This window comes from Acomys russatus, chromosome 8, assembly GCF_903995435.1.
Source record: "Acomys russatus chromosome 8, mAcoRus1.1, whole genome shotgun sequence".
Classification (NCBI taxonomy): Eukaryota; Metazoa; Chordata; class Mammalia; order Rodentia; family Muridae; genus Acomys; species Acomys russatus.
In genome coordinates, this window is record NC_067144.1 from 43,689,303 (window position 1) to 43,706,018 (window position 16,716).

Here is a 16,716-nt window from a genome sequence, read left to right on the forward strand (position 1 = left end):
CAATAAATAAAGTAAGATCATGAAACACAACCAAAGAGAACTGGAGCTGAACTCTGCCTCATCTAGAACAACTAACATCTACATAGCAGAGACTAACTAGCTAATAACTAACAGATACGCTGGAATTGGGGTTTTAAAATTCTTTTTTTTTTTTCATTTTTTTATTAATTCATTCAGATTACATCTCAATTGTTATCCCATCCCTTGTATCCTCCCATTCCTCCCTCCTTCCCATTTTCCCCTTATTCCCCTCCCCTTTGAGTGTAACTGGGCGGTACCTTCCCCTGTATATGCTCATAGGGTACCAAGTCTCTTTTTGGTAGCCTGCTATCCTTCCCCTGAGTGCCACCAGGTCTCCCCATCAAGGGGATGTGGTCAAATATGGTGCACCCAAGTTCATATGAAAGTCAGTCTCCACTCACCACTCTCCACTCAACTGTGGAAACTCTCCTGTCCATTGGTTACATCTGGTTCAGGGTTTGAAGTTTACTGCACGTATTGTCCTTGGCTGGTGCTATAGTTTGAGCAGAATCCCTGGGCCCAAATCCGCCCATCATAATGTTCTTCTTGTAGGTTTCTAGGACCCTCTGGATCCTTCTATTTCCCCATTCTCCCATACTTCTCTCACCGAGAGTCCCAATAGGATGTCCTCCCCTCTATCCCACTTTCATGATAAGTGAAGACTTTCATGGGACATGCCCCTTGGGCTAGTGTCCAGATATAAGTGAGTATACACCATTTGAGTCTTTCTGCTTCTGGGTTAACTCACTCATTATGATCATTTCTAGTTCAATCCACATATAAAGAACTCAAGAAATTAAACACCACAAAACCAAACAAACCAACTGAGAAATGGGGCTCAGAATTAAACAGAGAACTCTTAACAGAGAAATATTGAATAGCTGAGAAACACTTAAAGAAATGCTCAACGTCTTTAGTCATCAGAGAAATGCAAATCAAAACCACTCTAAGATTCCATCTTACACCCATCAGAATGGCTAAGATCAAAAACTCAAGTGACACCACATGCTGGCGAGGATGTGGAGAAAGAGGAACACTCCTTCATTGCTGGTGGGAATGCAAACTAGTACAGCCACTTTGGAAATCTATCAGGTGCTATCTCAGAAAACTTGGAATAAGGCTTCTTCAAAACCCAGCTATTCCACCCCTTAGAATATACCCAGAAGATGCTCCAGCACACAACAAGGACATATGCTCAACCATGTTCATAGCAGCCTTATTCATAATAGCCAGAACCTGGAAACAGCCTAAGTGTCCCTCAGTAGAAGAATGGATAAAGAAACTGTGGTACATTTACACTATGGAATGCTACTCAGCTATTAAAGACAAAGAATTCCCGAATTTTGTGGACAAACGGTTTTAAAATTCTTAACAAAGTGATCACCTATATTATTAAGAAAGTCACAACAAAATGGACTTCCTTTTTGTGTGCATGTATGGGTGTATGGATACGTTTGTGTGTGTGCATACATGTGCAGTTGAACAAGTATGTAGAGGGAGCAGAGGTTGACTTTGGGTATCTGTCTCCGCCCGCAGCTCTCCACCATAGCCCCAGGGAGCTTCCTGTCTCTTCATCTCCTCAGTGCTAAGATTACAGGCAGAAGCCAATTTGCACAGTAGTTTCTTGTAAATGTGGGTGCTGTGAATCAAAGCTGATTAGGTCCTTGTGTTTCCATGGCAAACACTGTACTGGCTGAGTCATATCCCCAGCTCTTAGACCTTCTACCAATGTTAGCAACAATAAATAACGCCACTATAGAAGAACTTACTGCACTGCTTAACGCTATCTTTTCTTGCCATATGTGCTTATGAGAACTTGGCCTGTGTTCTAGGAATAAAATAACTTCAAAGAGCTCTAAGGAAAGGGAGAGGGTAAAACATTTCCTCTAGCACCTTTATTGTAGTCATGTGCGTCATTACCTTAGTACTCTGAAAAATGTCAAAATAATTTCATCTCTTACTGCTTTTTCAAATGAGAATGTTCAAAAATTTGAAACTATGTACACATTACACAGTATACATCTACTGAAGAGAACTGCTTTAGGAAAGGCTTAAGGAATAACACAACATAATGGTTTTAAATGGATTTGTGTGTGTGTGTGTGTGTGTGTGTGAGAGAGAGAGAGAGAGAGAGAACGAGAGAGTGAGAGAGAGACAGAGCTACTACAGTGACATCCAGACAAACCTCTCGTGTACAAGGAGCTCAATGGCAGAGTACTTACTCAGCGTGAGAGAAGCCCCAAGTGCCATCCCCAGTGAAACTAAGCACAAAAACAAATGAAAATCTCAAAACCCTCCACAATTAGCTTATGAGCATTCACTTATATTCTCAGGGAGATTTATGTACCCAAAATGTAGTTTTGTAGCCCGATAGCTTGAAATCAATGCTCTTCACACTTGTATCCTTGGCTACAGTTTCCTTCTTCCTCATGGTTTCCTAACTCATTTTTTTCACATTAACTTTTAATTTATTACAATTGATCCAGATTACATCCTGACTGTTATCCCTCGCTTATATCTTCCGGTTTCCTAACTCTTATTCAGGCTCCCGACCTCAGCATACTCATTCTCACATTTTTCCTCATATGTTTTCAAGATATTTGAAATACTGAGGTGTGAAACAATGCGTGGGGCGCAGAGGAACGGACAGTACCTGGATGAGCACACTGCAGCAGAGCTACTGATTTCCCTCCAGGAGCAGCACACAAGTCCAGCACGTTCTCACCGTCACTCAGTTCCAGAGCCAGGACTGGCAGAAGAGAAGCAGCGTTGAGGAGGTAGAACTTCTTCAAGTGTCCAGTCTGATGCCGTTCTGCAGGCACTCGGTCTGGAGTTTGGCTGAGGTAACACTTCATGGATTTAGGATAATACGGGAAAGACCCTTGAAGGGTGTGATAGCCCCTCAACTGTAAGTCCTTTTCCAGTTCAAAGGGATAATTGAATCTGTTGAAGAGGACAGCATATTGCCACAGTGGGGGAGATATTAGAACATCCCTATGACAGAAAAAGAACAACAGATGAGTATCAGGATCATGAACTTGTGCAATTTTAAAGATGAATAGGGGGAATGTGACCATAGGTTTACACCTCAATCTCCAGACAGGAGCTGTGCTGGTTAATCTGGACGGCCACAGTGACTGGGCTGAGAAACAACTAGGCTTAGCAATGCACTCCTCTGCGTGTGTCTGTCAGAAGATCAGTTGGTGAGGCTCTTGCCTAATCAATGGATCGATCCCTGGTGGGCTCATATACTGTCACATAATTGGGAATGATGACAGGTCAACTGTGGGGCCTAGGTGGGAGGTAGCCATCACTGAGGCTGTGCCCTGGGGAGGTAAGGTCTTCCTCGGCCCCTCCCGTTCCATTTTCTGTATCCACGCTTTGTACTTCTCATCTACGTGAGCTGACACTTCTGAGTCTACGAGCAAAAGAAACCCGGCACTTTACATAATTTCTGTAACTTACTGTCACAGCAACACAAAAATCTGACTAACACAGGAGGCATCTTCTTGGCTTTTCTTTTCGCCTCATAAGGCTGTGATGTGGTTCACTTTGCTTTTATTTAAAGTATTATTTTATTCACTGTAGCTCATTTAAAATTAATTTTGATTAATGTTTAAGGATTGCAAAGAGGCTGGGAAGGAGGCAGCACGTGAGAGAACTTGCTTTACAGACATGTGGTTACCCAGCAGCCAGGTACAAAGTCAGGAAGGCTATGCATGCCTGGAGCCCCAGCACTGAGGGGGCAGACAGCTGAGCTCCCTGCCAGTTAATGACAAGCTTCCAGTTCATGAGCCACCCTATCTCAAGGCTGTAAGGCAGAACATAATTGAGGAAGCCATCCGAAACTTCCATTCTAACCTCTGCATGCATGTATGTGCACAGATACACACACCTGTACAGGCAGGTGCAACCACGTACTCACATGAATGGACCACACAAAGATCACATACATGCGCATGTGTGTACACACACACACACACACACACACACACACAGTGTTTTGTGGCTCCTTAAACTGTAGATCATAGAAAAATGGTTCTTAGCTTACCTTTGTTTCCATACCACTGAACTCTTGCCCTCAAAGGCAGCATGCCTAGAATTTACATAGCTCTGCATCTGCCAGAAAGTGTTTTTGTTGGGGGATAGAGAGATGCTTACTGGTTTTGGAGACGACCTGCTTACAGTTCTCAGCACCCACATTACAACTCACAATTGTCTGAAGCTCCATTCTTGGGATTCATTGCCCCTTTCTAGTCCCTGAAGGCTCCTGCACATGAATGCTGTACATAAACTTGTGCAGGCTCAAATTTAATAATAATAAATCCTTCAAAAAATAAAATGCAGGAAAAACGGTCTTTATCTGTATTTGCACAAAGAAGGATTTTCCTTAGTTACCAAATTTAAGGCCAGGGACTCTTTATAGTAGAGGAAAAGTACTATCACCAAAAAAAAAAAAAAAAAAAAAAAAAAAAAAAGGGAAAAAAAGGGGGCGGGGGTAAGCATTAAGCTCTTCTCCAACAACAATAAGGGGTTTACAAAGCTAACTTTGGGGAGGAACTCACCAGTAATGGAATTAATGAGATGACAAGAGGCTCAGATAATACAGATCCAAGGATGATTTAAGCATCACTTATGGCCTTACGGTGCAGGCTTCCCCAGCAGCTTTACCTGCCTAGATTTGTATGCCATCCAACAATTAGGTTTCTTGACAATCACAAGCTCACATCAACCGACAAACGATGCAGCAGAAAACATTTAATTTATTTACTAGCTGACCTTTCTGGCTGAGTTACTTGGGAGCCTCATTAACCATGGTCAATTAAATAAATTCCAGCTGCTACTCACCCTGCAGTTGCTTATGTGAGAAATGGCGGGATTGAAATGTAACACCTGTGACTCATGCATGCCATGTGAATCTCAATTACACCTGAGATGTGGGCTGCTCTCGCCTTCCACTGCCTCTTGCTTACGACGGACCCTGCATCTACTCATTTCCCTTGCCACTGGATCCTGCACATATATACCTCAGTGCACATGTGCAGTCGGTACTCCCCCATGTTCCACCTTACTGGAGGCAGGGACTCTCTTGTTTCTGCTGCTGCACTTAGTACTCTGGGCCCTCCTGTTCTCAAGCAATCCTCTTTGCTCCATCCTATCTGGCTCTACTGGCACTACTGAGACTGCAGATGTGTGCAGCAGTATTCAGTGGCTCTGAGCTGAGGTCAGCTTGCGTGGCAAGCACTTTTACCCAACGAGTTATCTACCCGATCCAGAGCCAGAAATTCTCTTTTCCATCTACTTTGCAGATGGTACGGTAACCCCTGTTCTCTAGGACCACACTTCAGGAACTATGGCTTTAACATAGACTCCAAACTGAGACTACGTCACTATACAGTTTATGAATGTGGGTATCACTCCTATTCCCCAATCTAGATGAATATCTGTTCAATGCTGAGAGTCCGGCATGGCCCAGCTACACATCTCCTAAGAACTCACAACTGTTTGGCCTCAGACACAGTGTTTTTTTTTTTTTTCAGAACTCCAGAAGATATTCTTGGATTTTTATTCTTTCAAGGGAATTTAGGAATCGATTCATCAGGTAAAAAGAATTTGTAACCCAGGGGATCATGGTTATATATCATGGGATCATACTATAATCCCAAAAGTTGAGACGGTGAGACTACACTGGCCTATGTAATGACTTCGAGAACAGACCCTCTAAAATTAGGGAAGTGTGTGTGTGGGAGGGGGGGGACTGCGAGGCTGTGGTCTGATGTATGAGAGAATAAAAAGGAAAACAAGTAAAAGAATCATGTAGATAGAAAGCTCAATAGGATTACATTAAAAGTATTAAGCTTCAGGGAGAATTAACACTGTCATGGCAGTCTTTCCAACCACAAGAAGTGTGCTTTTATTTATTAAGTTTGAATTCTCTTAGTAATGTTATTAATCCGATTTCCTTTGAAGAATATTGTTTAAGAAGGTTACTAGTTGAGGAACATCCCTGTTTTTTGTCTGTTATCTAACATGCTTTGGGCACTGCACATGATCAGGTGTGAGGAAGTGCTGGCATTCAGAGATCCCACTGTGGCACTGGCTCATGGTGGGTAATATGGACACATGGTGACACTTAGAACTTTGGGCTAGTGATATGAAACTATTCATAGACTTAAATATGAGAGAGCCTGATGAAATATGGGGTCAGATGCAAGACACACACACACACAGTGAATGAGCTGCTACTAATAAAACACAACTTTGATGGATGGACAGGTAGGATTAGAAAATTCAAGGAGACTGAATAGCAGGGTTCCAGACTCCAGGCCTCCTCCTAGGATTCACAACTATGCAGTCTGAAGCTACTTCAGTTACTGGTCTCTGAGGTCAGGAGAAAACCATGTATATCTGAAGCCTTCAAAGTCAATGACCGAGATGTAACTATTAATACACATAGAATAGTGGTGCTATCAGTTTGGTGAGAGAAGTTGTTTGTTTGTTTGTTTTTCCAGTAGTCAACAGTGAAGGTAAAAAGTCCTAACTGGCCAGAGTACTGAGATTAAATGACTGTTGAATGTCTGGCGATGAATGGCACATCTATATCATACTCTCTCCGAAGCTCATGGGAGATTTTGGAAGAAGCAGAACAAAGAGAAAGAAAGCAGTGGGGGTTGATTGCCAACTTCTGGGCATGACTTGGCTGCTGCATTCTTGGACTCACAGCAATCTTACTACATGCACAAGAACTGCACAAGATTAGAACAGTCAGCACCTTGTCCTGGAAGGGAAGGTGACTCAGGAAGACTTATACATACTTAATGGTTAGAAGAAACATTTTCTTCAATGGTGCAGCCACTGGTAAGCTGCCCAAGCTTCTGTAAATTGTAACCCACGCTCCAGAAGACAATCTTAATGATACTCATTAGGCCACATACACACACAGATACTTGCACACACATATATATATATGTACAACACAGGAAAGCAGAAGCGGAGTGGTTGGGAAAAAACGCTACTATCAGGAGTGGAAGGGCAACAACAGAATATGATCAAAATACATTAGGGGCATTATGGAAATGCCATAATGAAACCTACTATGTATAAGTTATATGGTAATTTCAAATATGTCTTAAAATCTGTGAGGAGGGTACGGAGTATCACTACTTCAGTTCCTCACTCCTATGTCTCAGATAGACTGTGCTACACAGCAAGATAGATCGTCTCAAAAACCTAAACAAACACATATACATAAATACATCCTGAAGAACTGGGTGAAGTGACTTGACAGCCGTCACTGTCTACTTAAAGGTCATATACAGTCTTCTTTTTTTAAGATTTATTTATTTATTATATATATACAATGTTATGCCTGCACACCAGAAGAAGGCAATGACATCTCATTATAGATGGCTGTGAGCCACCATGTGGATGCTGGGAACTGAACTCAGTACCTTTGGAAGAGAAGCCAGTCTTCTGCACCTCTGTGCCATCTCTCCAGGCCCGCACTAATACTTCTTCAATAAGTAGAAATATATTCTTCCTTTCTTTAACCTTTTCCAATGTATTTTTATGATTGGAACCCATTTTTATTCACACTTCCCTGGCATGCCCACTCAAATACACACTTCGAATGTACTATAATGTTTGCTGTCCCAGTGGTCTTAAATCACTAAGTGTAAAAATGTTAATTTATCGATTTTATTATCAATAACCTTACTACAAATTTGCCTAAAATCTGACATATTTTAAAGATAAGAGTAAGATTTGATAGAAAGGTAAACACCTTTAATCCCAGCACTTGGGAGGCAGAAGCAGGTGGATCTCTGAGTTCAAGGCTAGCCTGGTCTACAGAGTGAGTTTTAAGACAGCCAAGGCTACCCAGAGAAACCCTGTCTTGAAAAACCAACAAAACAAAACAAACTGGTATATTAATGAAATAAGCATTTGTTTCCACATATTCATGAATAAATATTACTTTTTGCTAGAATGATTCAGGGTTCAACATCAATTTTATACTTCTGTTGCTCTTTTATAAATCTGAGAAATTTCCCACTTAAATCAGTTAAAATTAAATGTTTTGTAAAACTGAATACTCTTGTTATGTTTCCTACCTTGAATTCTTCTGAGTTACATCTCCAAAACAGTTACTGATCTATCACCGAAAATAATTTAATGAGCTGTCAACTGCAATCCCTAGCTCAGTTGAAATCAAACCCTGGAAAACCTCTCAGCTGTCAAACAAGTTTCATTTACTCTAATGCTTGATACTGACATCTCACATGTTGGGCACATGTGGATTTTGACATCTTAGGAAAACGCTTTATAAAGGCTGGATAAATAGAGATTAAGAGCATTTGCTACTCTTATAGAGGACCCAGGCTTTCTTCTCAGGACCTACATGATAGCTCATAACCACTTGTAACTCCACTTCCAGGGATCGGATGCCCTCCTCTGACCTTCTCAGGTACATATGGTATATACAGACACAGATGCAAGCAACATACATACACCTAAAACAAAATCAATCTAAAAAGAATTTTAAAATGAAATACTATATAGAAGTCAGGATGGAGAAGGTACGGCTCTCTTTGTGACTGTATATAAGATGTGTGTTTGCTTTGTTGCATTTTTGCTTCTGGTATAGAAGAATCAGAGAACGGCACGTCGGGAAAGGAGCATAAGCACTGGCTTAGGCAGATAGGAGCGCACTCTTCTGGAAAGGGCTTAGAGACCACTGCGACTGTCTACCCTATGAAAGCCGTTGTAACTCACTTCTTATTCTTACTATGACATGCCAAGCCATCACTACCTTATGCTAAGATTTATTTATCCATTCCCTAAATAAACACTATGCTTTGGGCATATTCTGCATCTATGTACAATAGACAGTTTTTATGTTTAAATTTTGTGCAAAGTGACTTTCTTTTTTTTCTTTTCTTTTTTTTTTTTTTTTTTTTTGTATTTTTTTGCAAAGTGACTTTAAAAGACAGTAAACTAAACTTTCACACAGCAATGACTGAGCTTGGAGAGCATCAGTGAGGTCACACTAGCAGCAGTCATGTGGTCTGCCTGCCTATACTCCTCCAGCTGGCTTGTATGGGTGCTGTAACTCAGTTCTCTTCAGGTGCTTGAGCTATGGATAATGTAAAAGAAAAAAATCAGTTTTATTCATAGATTTCTTACCTTTTACTCTCACTCTTGATGCCCATGAAGAAACCTATGGTCCCATGGAGGCTGACTACATACTCTACTACTGAGTTATACCTTAAGCCCTGTAATTACTATTTTAACAAAAGTCAAGTCTAAGAAATGAAAACACTGAAAAATTACATATTTGAACATGTGTTATTTGGTAATGCAATCTTTTTTGTTTCATTGATTTCGGGGTTTCTTTTTTTCTTTCTTTTTTTTCTTTCTTTAATCACTTTACATCCTGATCCCAGCCCCCTACCTCCTCTCCTCCCAGGCCCACCCTCAAGCCCCCTTTCCTTTATTTAGCTTTTCTGTGACATCTTTTTTCTCCTACTATTCCATTCTATACCCAAACTTCCCCTTCAGTGATAAAAGCTCACTGTACAGTAGCTATTACAGTTTAAATTTCCAGGGTTGGGGAAAAAAAAAAAAAAAAGGCAAGTCCTGTTACTAATGTCCTCATTGTCCACTAGAGGGGGTTCACTGGACCACTTTGAGGGTTGGTCTCAGAAATAAGGGACTCATGGAACCACACTATAGTTGCTATTCTTCAGAGATTTTAACAAGGGGCTAATGGCTTCTCACCATTTCCTGGCAATGTTTTACAGGTCGGCTAAGACCATCTAAAGCACAGAAATTTACATTACAATTCATAACAGCAGCACAACGACAGTTATGAAGGAACAATGAAAATAACTTTATGTTTGGGGGTCACTTCAACATGAGGACCTGCATTAGAGCGTCACAGCTTTAGGAAGGTTGAAGACCACTGATGATACATTTACGAAAGTTCATTTTCTCTTCTGAAATAACTATATGGAATATATACTATTTTGCTTGTCTTACAGAGCAGGTCAGTGTGGCAGTGATTTCTCAATAACTTATCTAGGTTACATGCTACAAGATGCTGTCAGACTTGAACCCACACTCTTATGTGCTGTAAGGAAGGAGGAGGCAGAATATATAGTACCAAAGGCACAAAGGAGCCTCTTCACACCTAAGATTTCTGGTTCAAACACAACACCACACATAATGAAGGCTTAACGAGGGTCTGAGGACAGGGTGGCGCAATGGGTTACAGCAGCACGACAGAGTGATTAAGACTCATGCACAACCTACCAGGAAAGTGGGATAGAGGTGAGAACATCCTATTGAGACTCTAGGTGAGAAAAATATAGGGGATAGGGAAGTAAGTGGATCCAGAGGGTCCTAGAAACCTACAAGAGGAACATTATGATGGGTGGATCTGAGCCCAGGGGTTCTGCTTGATCAAAGGCACCAACCAAGGACAAAACATGCAACCATCATCAAACCCCTACCCAGATCTAACCAAGGGACAGAACATTCTCCACAGTTAAGTGGAGACTGGGGACTGACTTTCACAGGATCTCTGGTGCCCCATATTTGGCCATGTCCCTTTGTTGGGGAGGCCCAATGGCACTCGGGGGAAGGATAGCAGACTATCAAGAAGAGACTTGATACCCTAGCACCATATTCAGGGGGAGGAGGTCCCCCTTGGTCACAGTCATAGGGAAGGGGGATTGGGGTGAAAGTGGGAGGGAGGGAGGATGGGAGGATGTATGGGATGGGATAGAAAATGAGATGTAATATGAGTTATTTTATCTTTCAATAAAAATGTGTTAAAAAAAAAAAAAAGACTCATGCACAAGCCCTCTCTTCCCTCACAGCTTATTTGACTATCTGTGAGTGGAAACTACTGTACCTCAGAGGGCTGTAAAGAGGGTTACTGTCGGTTCTAAAATGATGACAATGGGACTGGAGAGATGGCTTAGAGGTGAAGGGCACTGTCCTTTCAAAGGTCCTGAGTTCAATTCCCTGCAACCACATGGTGGCTCACAACGATCTATAATGAGATCTGGTGCCCTCTTCTGGCACACAGGCAGAACACTGAATAAATAAATAAATAAATATTTTAAAGCATTTATAAGTAAATAAATAAAATGATGACAGTGTCACCTGGAACACTGTGTCACGCCAGGGGAGGGAGCAACAAAGTACAGAAAGCTGGGAGATGGTGGCTCCTGCAACATGAGAGAGCCGAGGAAGGCAAAGTAAAATGTAATGATAGAGGCTTATAGGTATCCAAATAAAAACAGTTCCTACAGAGAAGCTTCAGCCTCTGGCAGCCATTTTCCCTTCTGCTAGGGACGGGAGTGATCTGTGGTAATACGGAGATAGTTGCTAAGAGTTTGCAGTTTCCACAGCAACTACAGCTTCAGAGATCCCAGAGGCCACTCCCAGGTTCCAAAACTCATAGAGAACACAATGAAAACTGCCGTGCTTGTGGCCATGGGCACAGTGTACTACAGCACAAGCACTCCAACTCAAATATGTCATGGGAAGAGACAGCAGGAATTTGTTGGCTCCAGTAGAAACACGAGAAGACTAGCTTTTGCTAACAGCAATGTGGCGTAATACTGCCAACCAACGATGCTCACAAAACCTAGCTTTCTTTTTTTTGGAGATTCTGTCATGGTGACCTAACTGACTATCCATCCCCACAGGCAACTTTAATTAGACACAAACGGCTCTGACGTTGATCACCCCTTATCTGTGGTCCTCAACTCCCTCTGCTAATCATATTACTAGACCAGCAGGTATGGCACAAGTCCCCAGGTAAGCACCTGACCCTTATCAGCGCATTATCAGTCCATTTCAAGGACTTAGAGATCACTTCTCTGGAGCTCAGGAAAAAACCCATGAGTTAGTTCCTAGTAAAGTTTCTTTATTACAAAGACACTAAAGGTATAGTGCAGTGAAGAAACAAGAGGCACAGTGATGGGTCCAAAGGAGAGAACTCAAAGGAACATAGGTCTAGAAAACAATAACATGCATGTGACTATTTTGAATGGGAGATCTAAGAGCAATCACTAGAAGACACAGGAATGCACTGGAAAAGAACTGTGTAGTTTAAGATGACGTCACATGAATGCACTGAAGGGAACAAGCTGCAGGCAAGCACAGCAAAGGCTGAAACCACGTCTCTCCCTCTGCTACAGAAATCTCAGAAGTGTCAATTACTTTCTGGATGAGAGGGAGGGGGGAGAAAAATGCTGAAAGGAAAAATACTTAAATGAAGTACAACATTACGTTTGTAGCTAGCTATAAAACAAACATATAACTGTTCTTATTCCCCTGATACCTTCCATGGCCAGCCTAAGAAAGCTTTCATTTTTGCCTATGGCAAATTTTGTACATGTTTATGCAAAACTTACATTACCATGAAATCCTACCAAAGAGGTAGATGGAGCAGAAGGCACAGCTAATTAAATGGCTTTGAGGTTCACTGCTCATTTTGTTCAGGGTCAAACAGTAATTTATCAGTCTTTCTAGGTATACGAAGTAGAAAATCAACTCATTACAAGTTATGAATAGCCAGGTTACTAAAACGTCTCCAGATAAAATACTTCCTGCAAATCTTTTGTTTTAAATCATCCATGTATGCTAATTATATCCCAGGTATGAGACACAGTACTGTCAGTAGTGGGAGATCTGGACTCGACAGACTAGTCGAAAGTCCCAACTCTATTTACTAACCAGCTAAATGAATTTAGGCAAATTACTTTAACTCTGTGATATAGCCTCAGAAGAAAAACTGGACACAAAGATCTTAAGTAGGTATAATTTGTACACAATATTCATGCAAAGTGTGTGGTTCATCCTACAAACTCATGAATTCATTATATACTTTGCTGTTCATGCCTTCCTTGATAGAAGGCTCATTATGAAATGTAGCACTGTCCAAAAAAGTTGCATTTCCATATTATATTTGTTTCCTAGATAAAATAACTTCCTAAAATCATTTTTGAATGACTTCAAATTTTATTATCTTTATTAATAAGACTTGATCTTTGGTCCAAATATTCTTAAAAGTTGTTCAAAGAAAAGAAGGAATATTATCAAGTGAATCTCAGAAGACATGGTATAAAACAATCAGTTGAGATTACTGTCTGAGCTAAATTTCAGATAATCTAGTCATACTAATTTTCCTAACATGCAAAATAGATTGGGCAATCTTCCCTCAGCCTCGAACGTCTGGTTCCTTCTGCCAAGTTAATTCCAAAGTCACCAGTGGCTTTCACTGGCACCCACACATTAAATAACACACCCTATTATTGCTGCATGTTTCTGGAATGTTCTCCATGCCCCTCCCATGAAAAGACGGTATGTAGACAGGGCTACACTGTTCTTTGTCCTCCAGGGGGTATTATTTATACACATCAGTGCTCCATACAAAATCCCATTCACTACCAAAACAAAAATACATATATGGCACTTAAAAAATTACTGCATTTACTTCAGCGGATATGGAGTACAACTGAGCAAGGAGGTAAGAAGCCAGCCTACAATACAGTCCTCACTCCAGTTGCCAACCTTTATGTCAAGTGCCTTCCCTTCCCTTCCTGGCAACTCAACCACAGCACAACGCAGACCCCTCTTTTTCCTGCATTATTTACTTATTTCTAAAAACACATTTAGATTTATTTGTACTTGTGAATATGTATTACAAATACAGGCATAAAAGTGACTATGACTGCAAAATAAAGAATGACTTTGGCTAAGACAGAGGAGTGCAGGCTTTAAGGATTTATTTTTTGAATTTCAGAAAGTTAGATTTCCTCAGTTAGGATTTTTTTTTTTTTTTAACCTTAGCACTGTTTTAAGATGTAGTACATTTTACAGATTAAAAACAATTGCTTCAGAGGGCCTTTTTTTTTTTCTTTAAGCCATTTGTGCCTAATGTTTACAGCTCAAACATTAGGCAGCCAGATGATGCCTTCACCTTTATTATTACTGTCTTTGCCCTCACTGAGCTGCTCTCATCAGACCTATACACAGACTTCCAATGTTCTGCCACAGAATATCAAGAGATGAGTCATACTAACCTTACTGCATTCCAGGAATCCCCAAGCTCTTTGGAATACTGTTTGTCAAAGTGATCCAACACAACTCTGCATATCTGTTTTGCAAGCTTCCCCTCTGATTTTGCTTTCAGCTATGATAATAAGAAAGAGTTGCTGACGACACACTGTAATATCACAAGTTTATTGAAATCTGATACTAACATGACATTTATTCGTTGAGAATCTCATACATGGATACAACGTATTTTGATAATAAGCAAGGCCTCTCACACTATTCCAACTCCTCCCAGACTTCCCCTGTAAGTTCCCCAACCGACTTCAATTCCTTCTTAAAAATCCACTCGGTTCAATCAGTGCTGCCATTACATAGGTACATGGGTGTGTGGAGCTACACCCATGTACATATATAACTAGCTCTTCTGCAGCCACAGCCAGTTACTGCCAATACCCTCAGCTGGGAGTGGGACTTCCTGCTTTTAAAGAACTACTTTTAAAAATACTAGTTCTTGCCATGGGAGCAACACCTCACTTGTAACAAAATTATATTATGGATAGTCTACCTACTTAGAAAAATGGCGTTTTTAGAAGTGCTAATTACCCAAATGTAAGGCACAGGTTAGAAGTGAATCTACGCTAAGGAAATTTCAGAAAGCATAAAACAATTAAAAAAAAAAAATAACACTGCAGAGCTAGGTCACCATGGTGACCTTTCCGTAAACGTAAAAATAACTTCTCTCCCCCAAATAAACTTTATTTAGGAAAATAAGGGTCGCCCTAACTTCCTGGAACTCCCTTATTCACCGAAGTGCAGTGAGCACCTCAGCCCCGACTCCGGGCTGGAGCCTCCGGTGAACGTGCGTGGACACAACCACCCCAAGGAACACAATCAGACGGTTCCGGGCGTTGAGCACTGCGGCTCCCATCCCATCCTCCCTGTCGCTCCGCGGCTTCAGTCCCAGGCGCTGGTCCGCCAGGGCCTCACCCGAGTCAGTATGGTGCCGCCTGACATCACAAACTACTGTTCTTTGAAAGAGTTCGCCGAAGAACAGAAAGAAACGCCACACTTCCGGATTCGGCTAGGACTACACGGGTTGCACCACATTTCCTGTTTCCGTTCTCGCGAGATTGTACTTTGTGACAAAGTCTCGCCGGAGACAGAAGTCCCGCGAGAAGCAAGGATGGGTCTTTGTGAAGCCGCTTGGCTCTTTCCCCGTGCTAAATCCGTGGGGTTTTGTAACTAGAAGCGTAGCTAATTTACAAGTCTGAGCCCCGCGTTGAGAAAAGCGATTAAAAGATTAAATCGTGCCTTTCCTCAGGATTGCCTGAGATAATGTACCCTTATAATGGGACGTGTTAAATATGGCATTGAAATATCAAGTAGAACTCTCGACTACAGAACATACGCCTAAAGCTGACTGTTAGCATGTCAGGCATGAGGCTGGAGACATGGTGGCAGCCTGGCAGTTAAGAACATTGGTCGCTCTTGTATAGCTTCTGGGTTTGAGTGCAAATGCTCACATATCAGCTCAAGACCATCTGTAATGCTAATTTTCTCTGTCTCTGTCTGTCTCTCCTCTCTCTCTCTCTCTCTCTCTCTCTCTCTCTCTCTCTCTCTCTCTCTCTCTCTCTCTCTCTCTCTCTCTCTCTCACACACACACACACACACACACACATGGCAAAACACCTATGCAAGTAAAAATAAAATCAAAGTTCGAAAAAGAAAACAACACTTAAATAATTCATAAATATTATAAATTTGCTTCCCTCGGTATAAAAAGTTGAAAATTGAGGAAAACATAAACTACATTTTGAAATTCAGCTAGCACTCTAGAACGTTCAGTTGGCACTCCATCATACACAACATCATATATGTAGTATATAAATACGGATTACCCAGTACACGGATTACATAGAATTTTCCTGTAAACAAGTGGAAAATACATCTTTTAGGCACTAGGATTGACAAGACATCAGGGCTGTAACACTAAAAAGAAATCACAGCTGGGCGAGGTGAGGTGAGGCACATCTGCAATCCCAGCACTCAGGGAGGCAGAGGCAGGGCGATCTCTGAGTTCGAGGACAGCCTAGTATACAAAGTGAGTCCAGGACAGCCAAGCCTACACAGAGAAAAGACCAAAGAAACAAACCACAATGTTTTTTTCTCAGATCCTTTAAACAGTTTTCATATAAACTAAGAAAAAGCATGTTAATTCAATCTACCAATTTAACTCTTTGCACAGTATTACGGCAAAAAACAAAATATTAGCTAAAGAAAATCATTTAAAAGTACACAATAAAGAGAACTGTTATACTGTTGTAAGTTATTTTTTATTGTGTGAAATGTTATAATTCATGATGAATAAGAATGAAAATGTATAATATAACAAAATAATCATCGAAGTGTTAAAATCCAACAGGACTTACAAACATCTTTTAAAGAATTTTAAGTCTTAAGAAAACATATTAATTTTTGAGAGTCCCATAGAAAACATCAATTCCAGTTTATGTTACATTCAATTTCAAAAAAAATTTTATGAAAGAGTCGGTAATTACTGTACTTTACAGTAAACACTGGAAGGAAGCAAGAGTTTAAAAAACATCTTTATCTTCAAACCAG

General features: G+C 40.9%; 1 protein-coding gene across 3 annotated transcripts in view; it reads right to left on the reverse strand.

The window, feature by feature from the left end:
- The window catches only part of Nsun3 (NOP2/Sun RNA methyltransferase 3), a 115,080-nt gene extending 100,590 nt beyond the window's left edge, over window positions 1–14,490 (reverse strand). For 2 of the 3 annotated variants that reach the window (XM_051150106.1, XM_051150104.1), the window contains exons 1-2: window positions 14,126–14,490; window positions 2,675–3,015 (exon numbers count right to left, since the gene is read on the reverse strand). In XM_051150106.1, the coding sequence (XP_051006063.1) occupies window positions 2,675–3,015; window positions 14,126–14,130 (346 nt within the window). In that variant the 5' untranslated portion in view covers window positions 14,131–14,490. Of the gene's footprint in view, window positions 1–2,674; window positions 3,016–14,120 lie in introns of all 3 variants that reach the window. The other variant, XM_051150105.1, reaches the window with a different exon arrangement.
- Window positions 14,491–16,716: the final 2,226 nt, after the last annotated feature.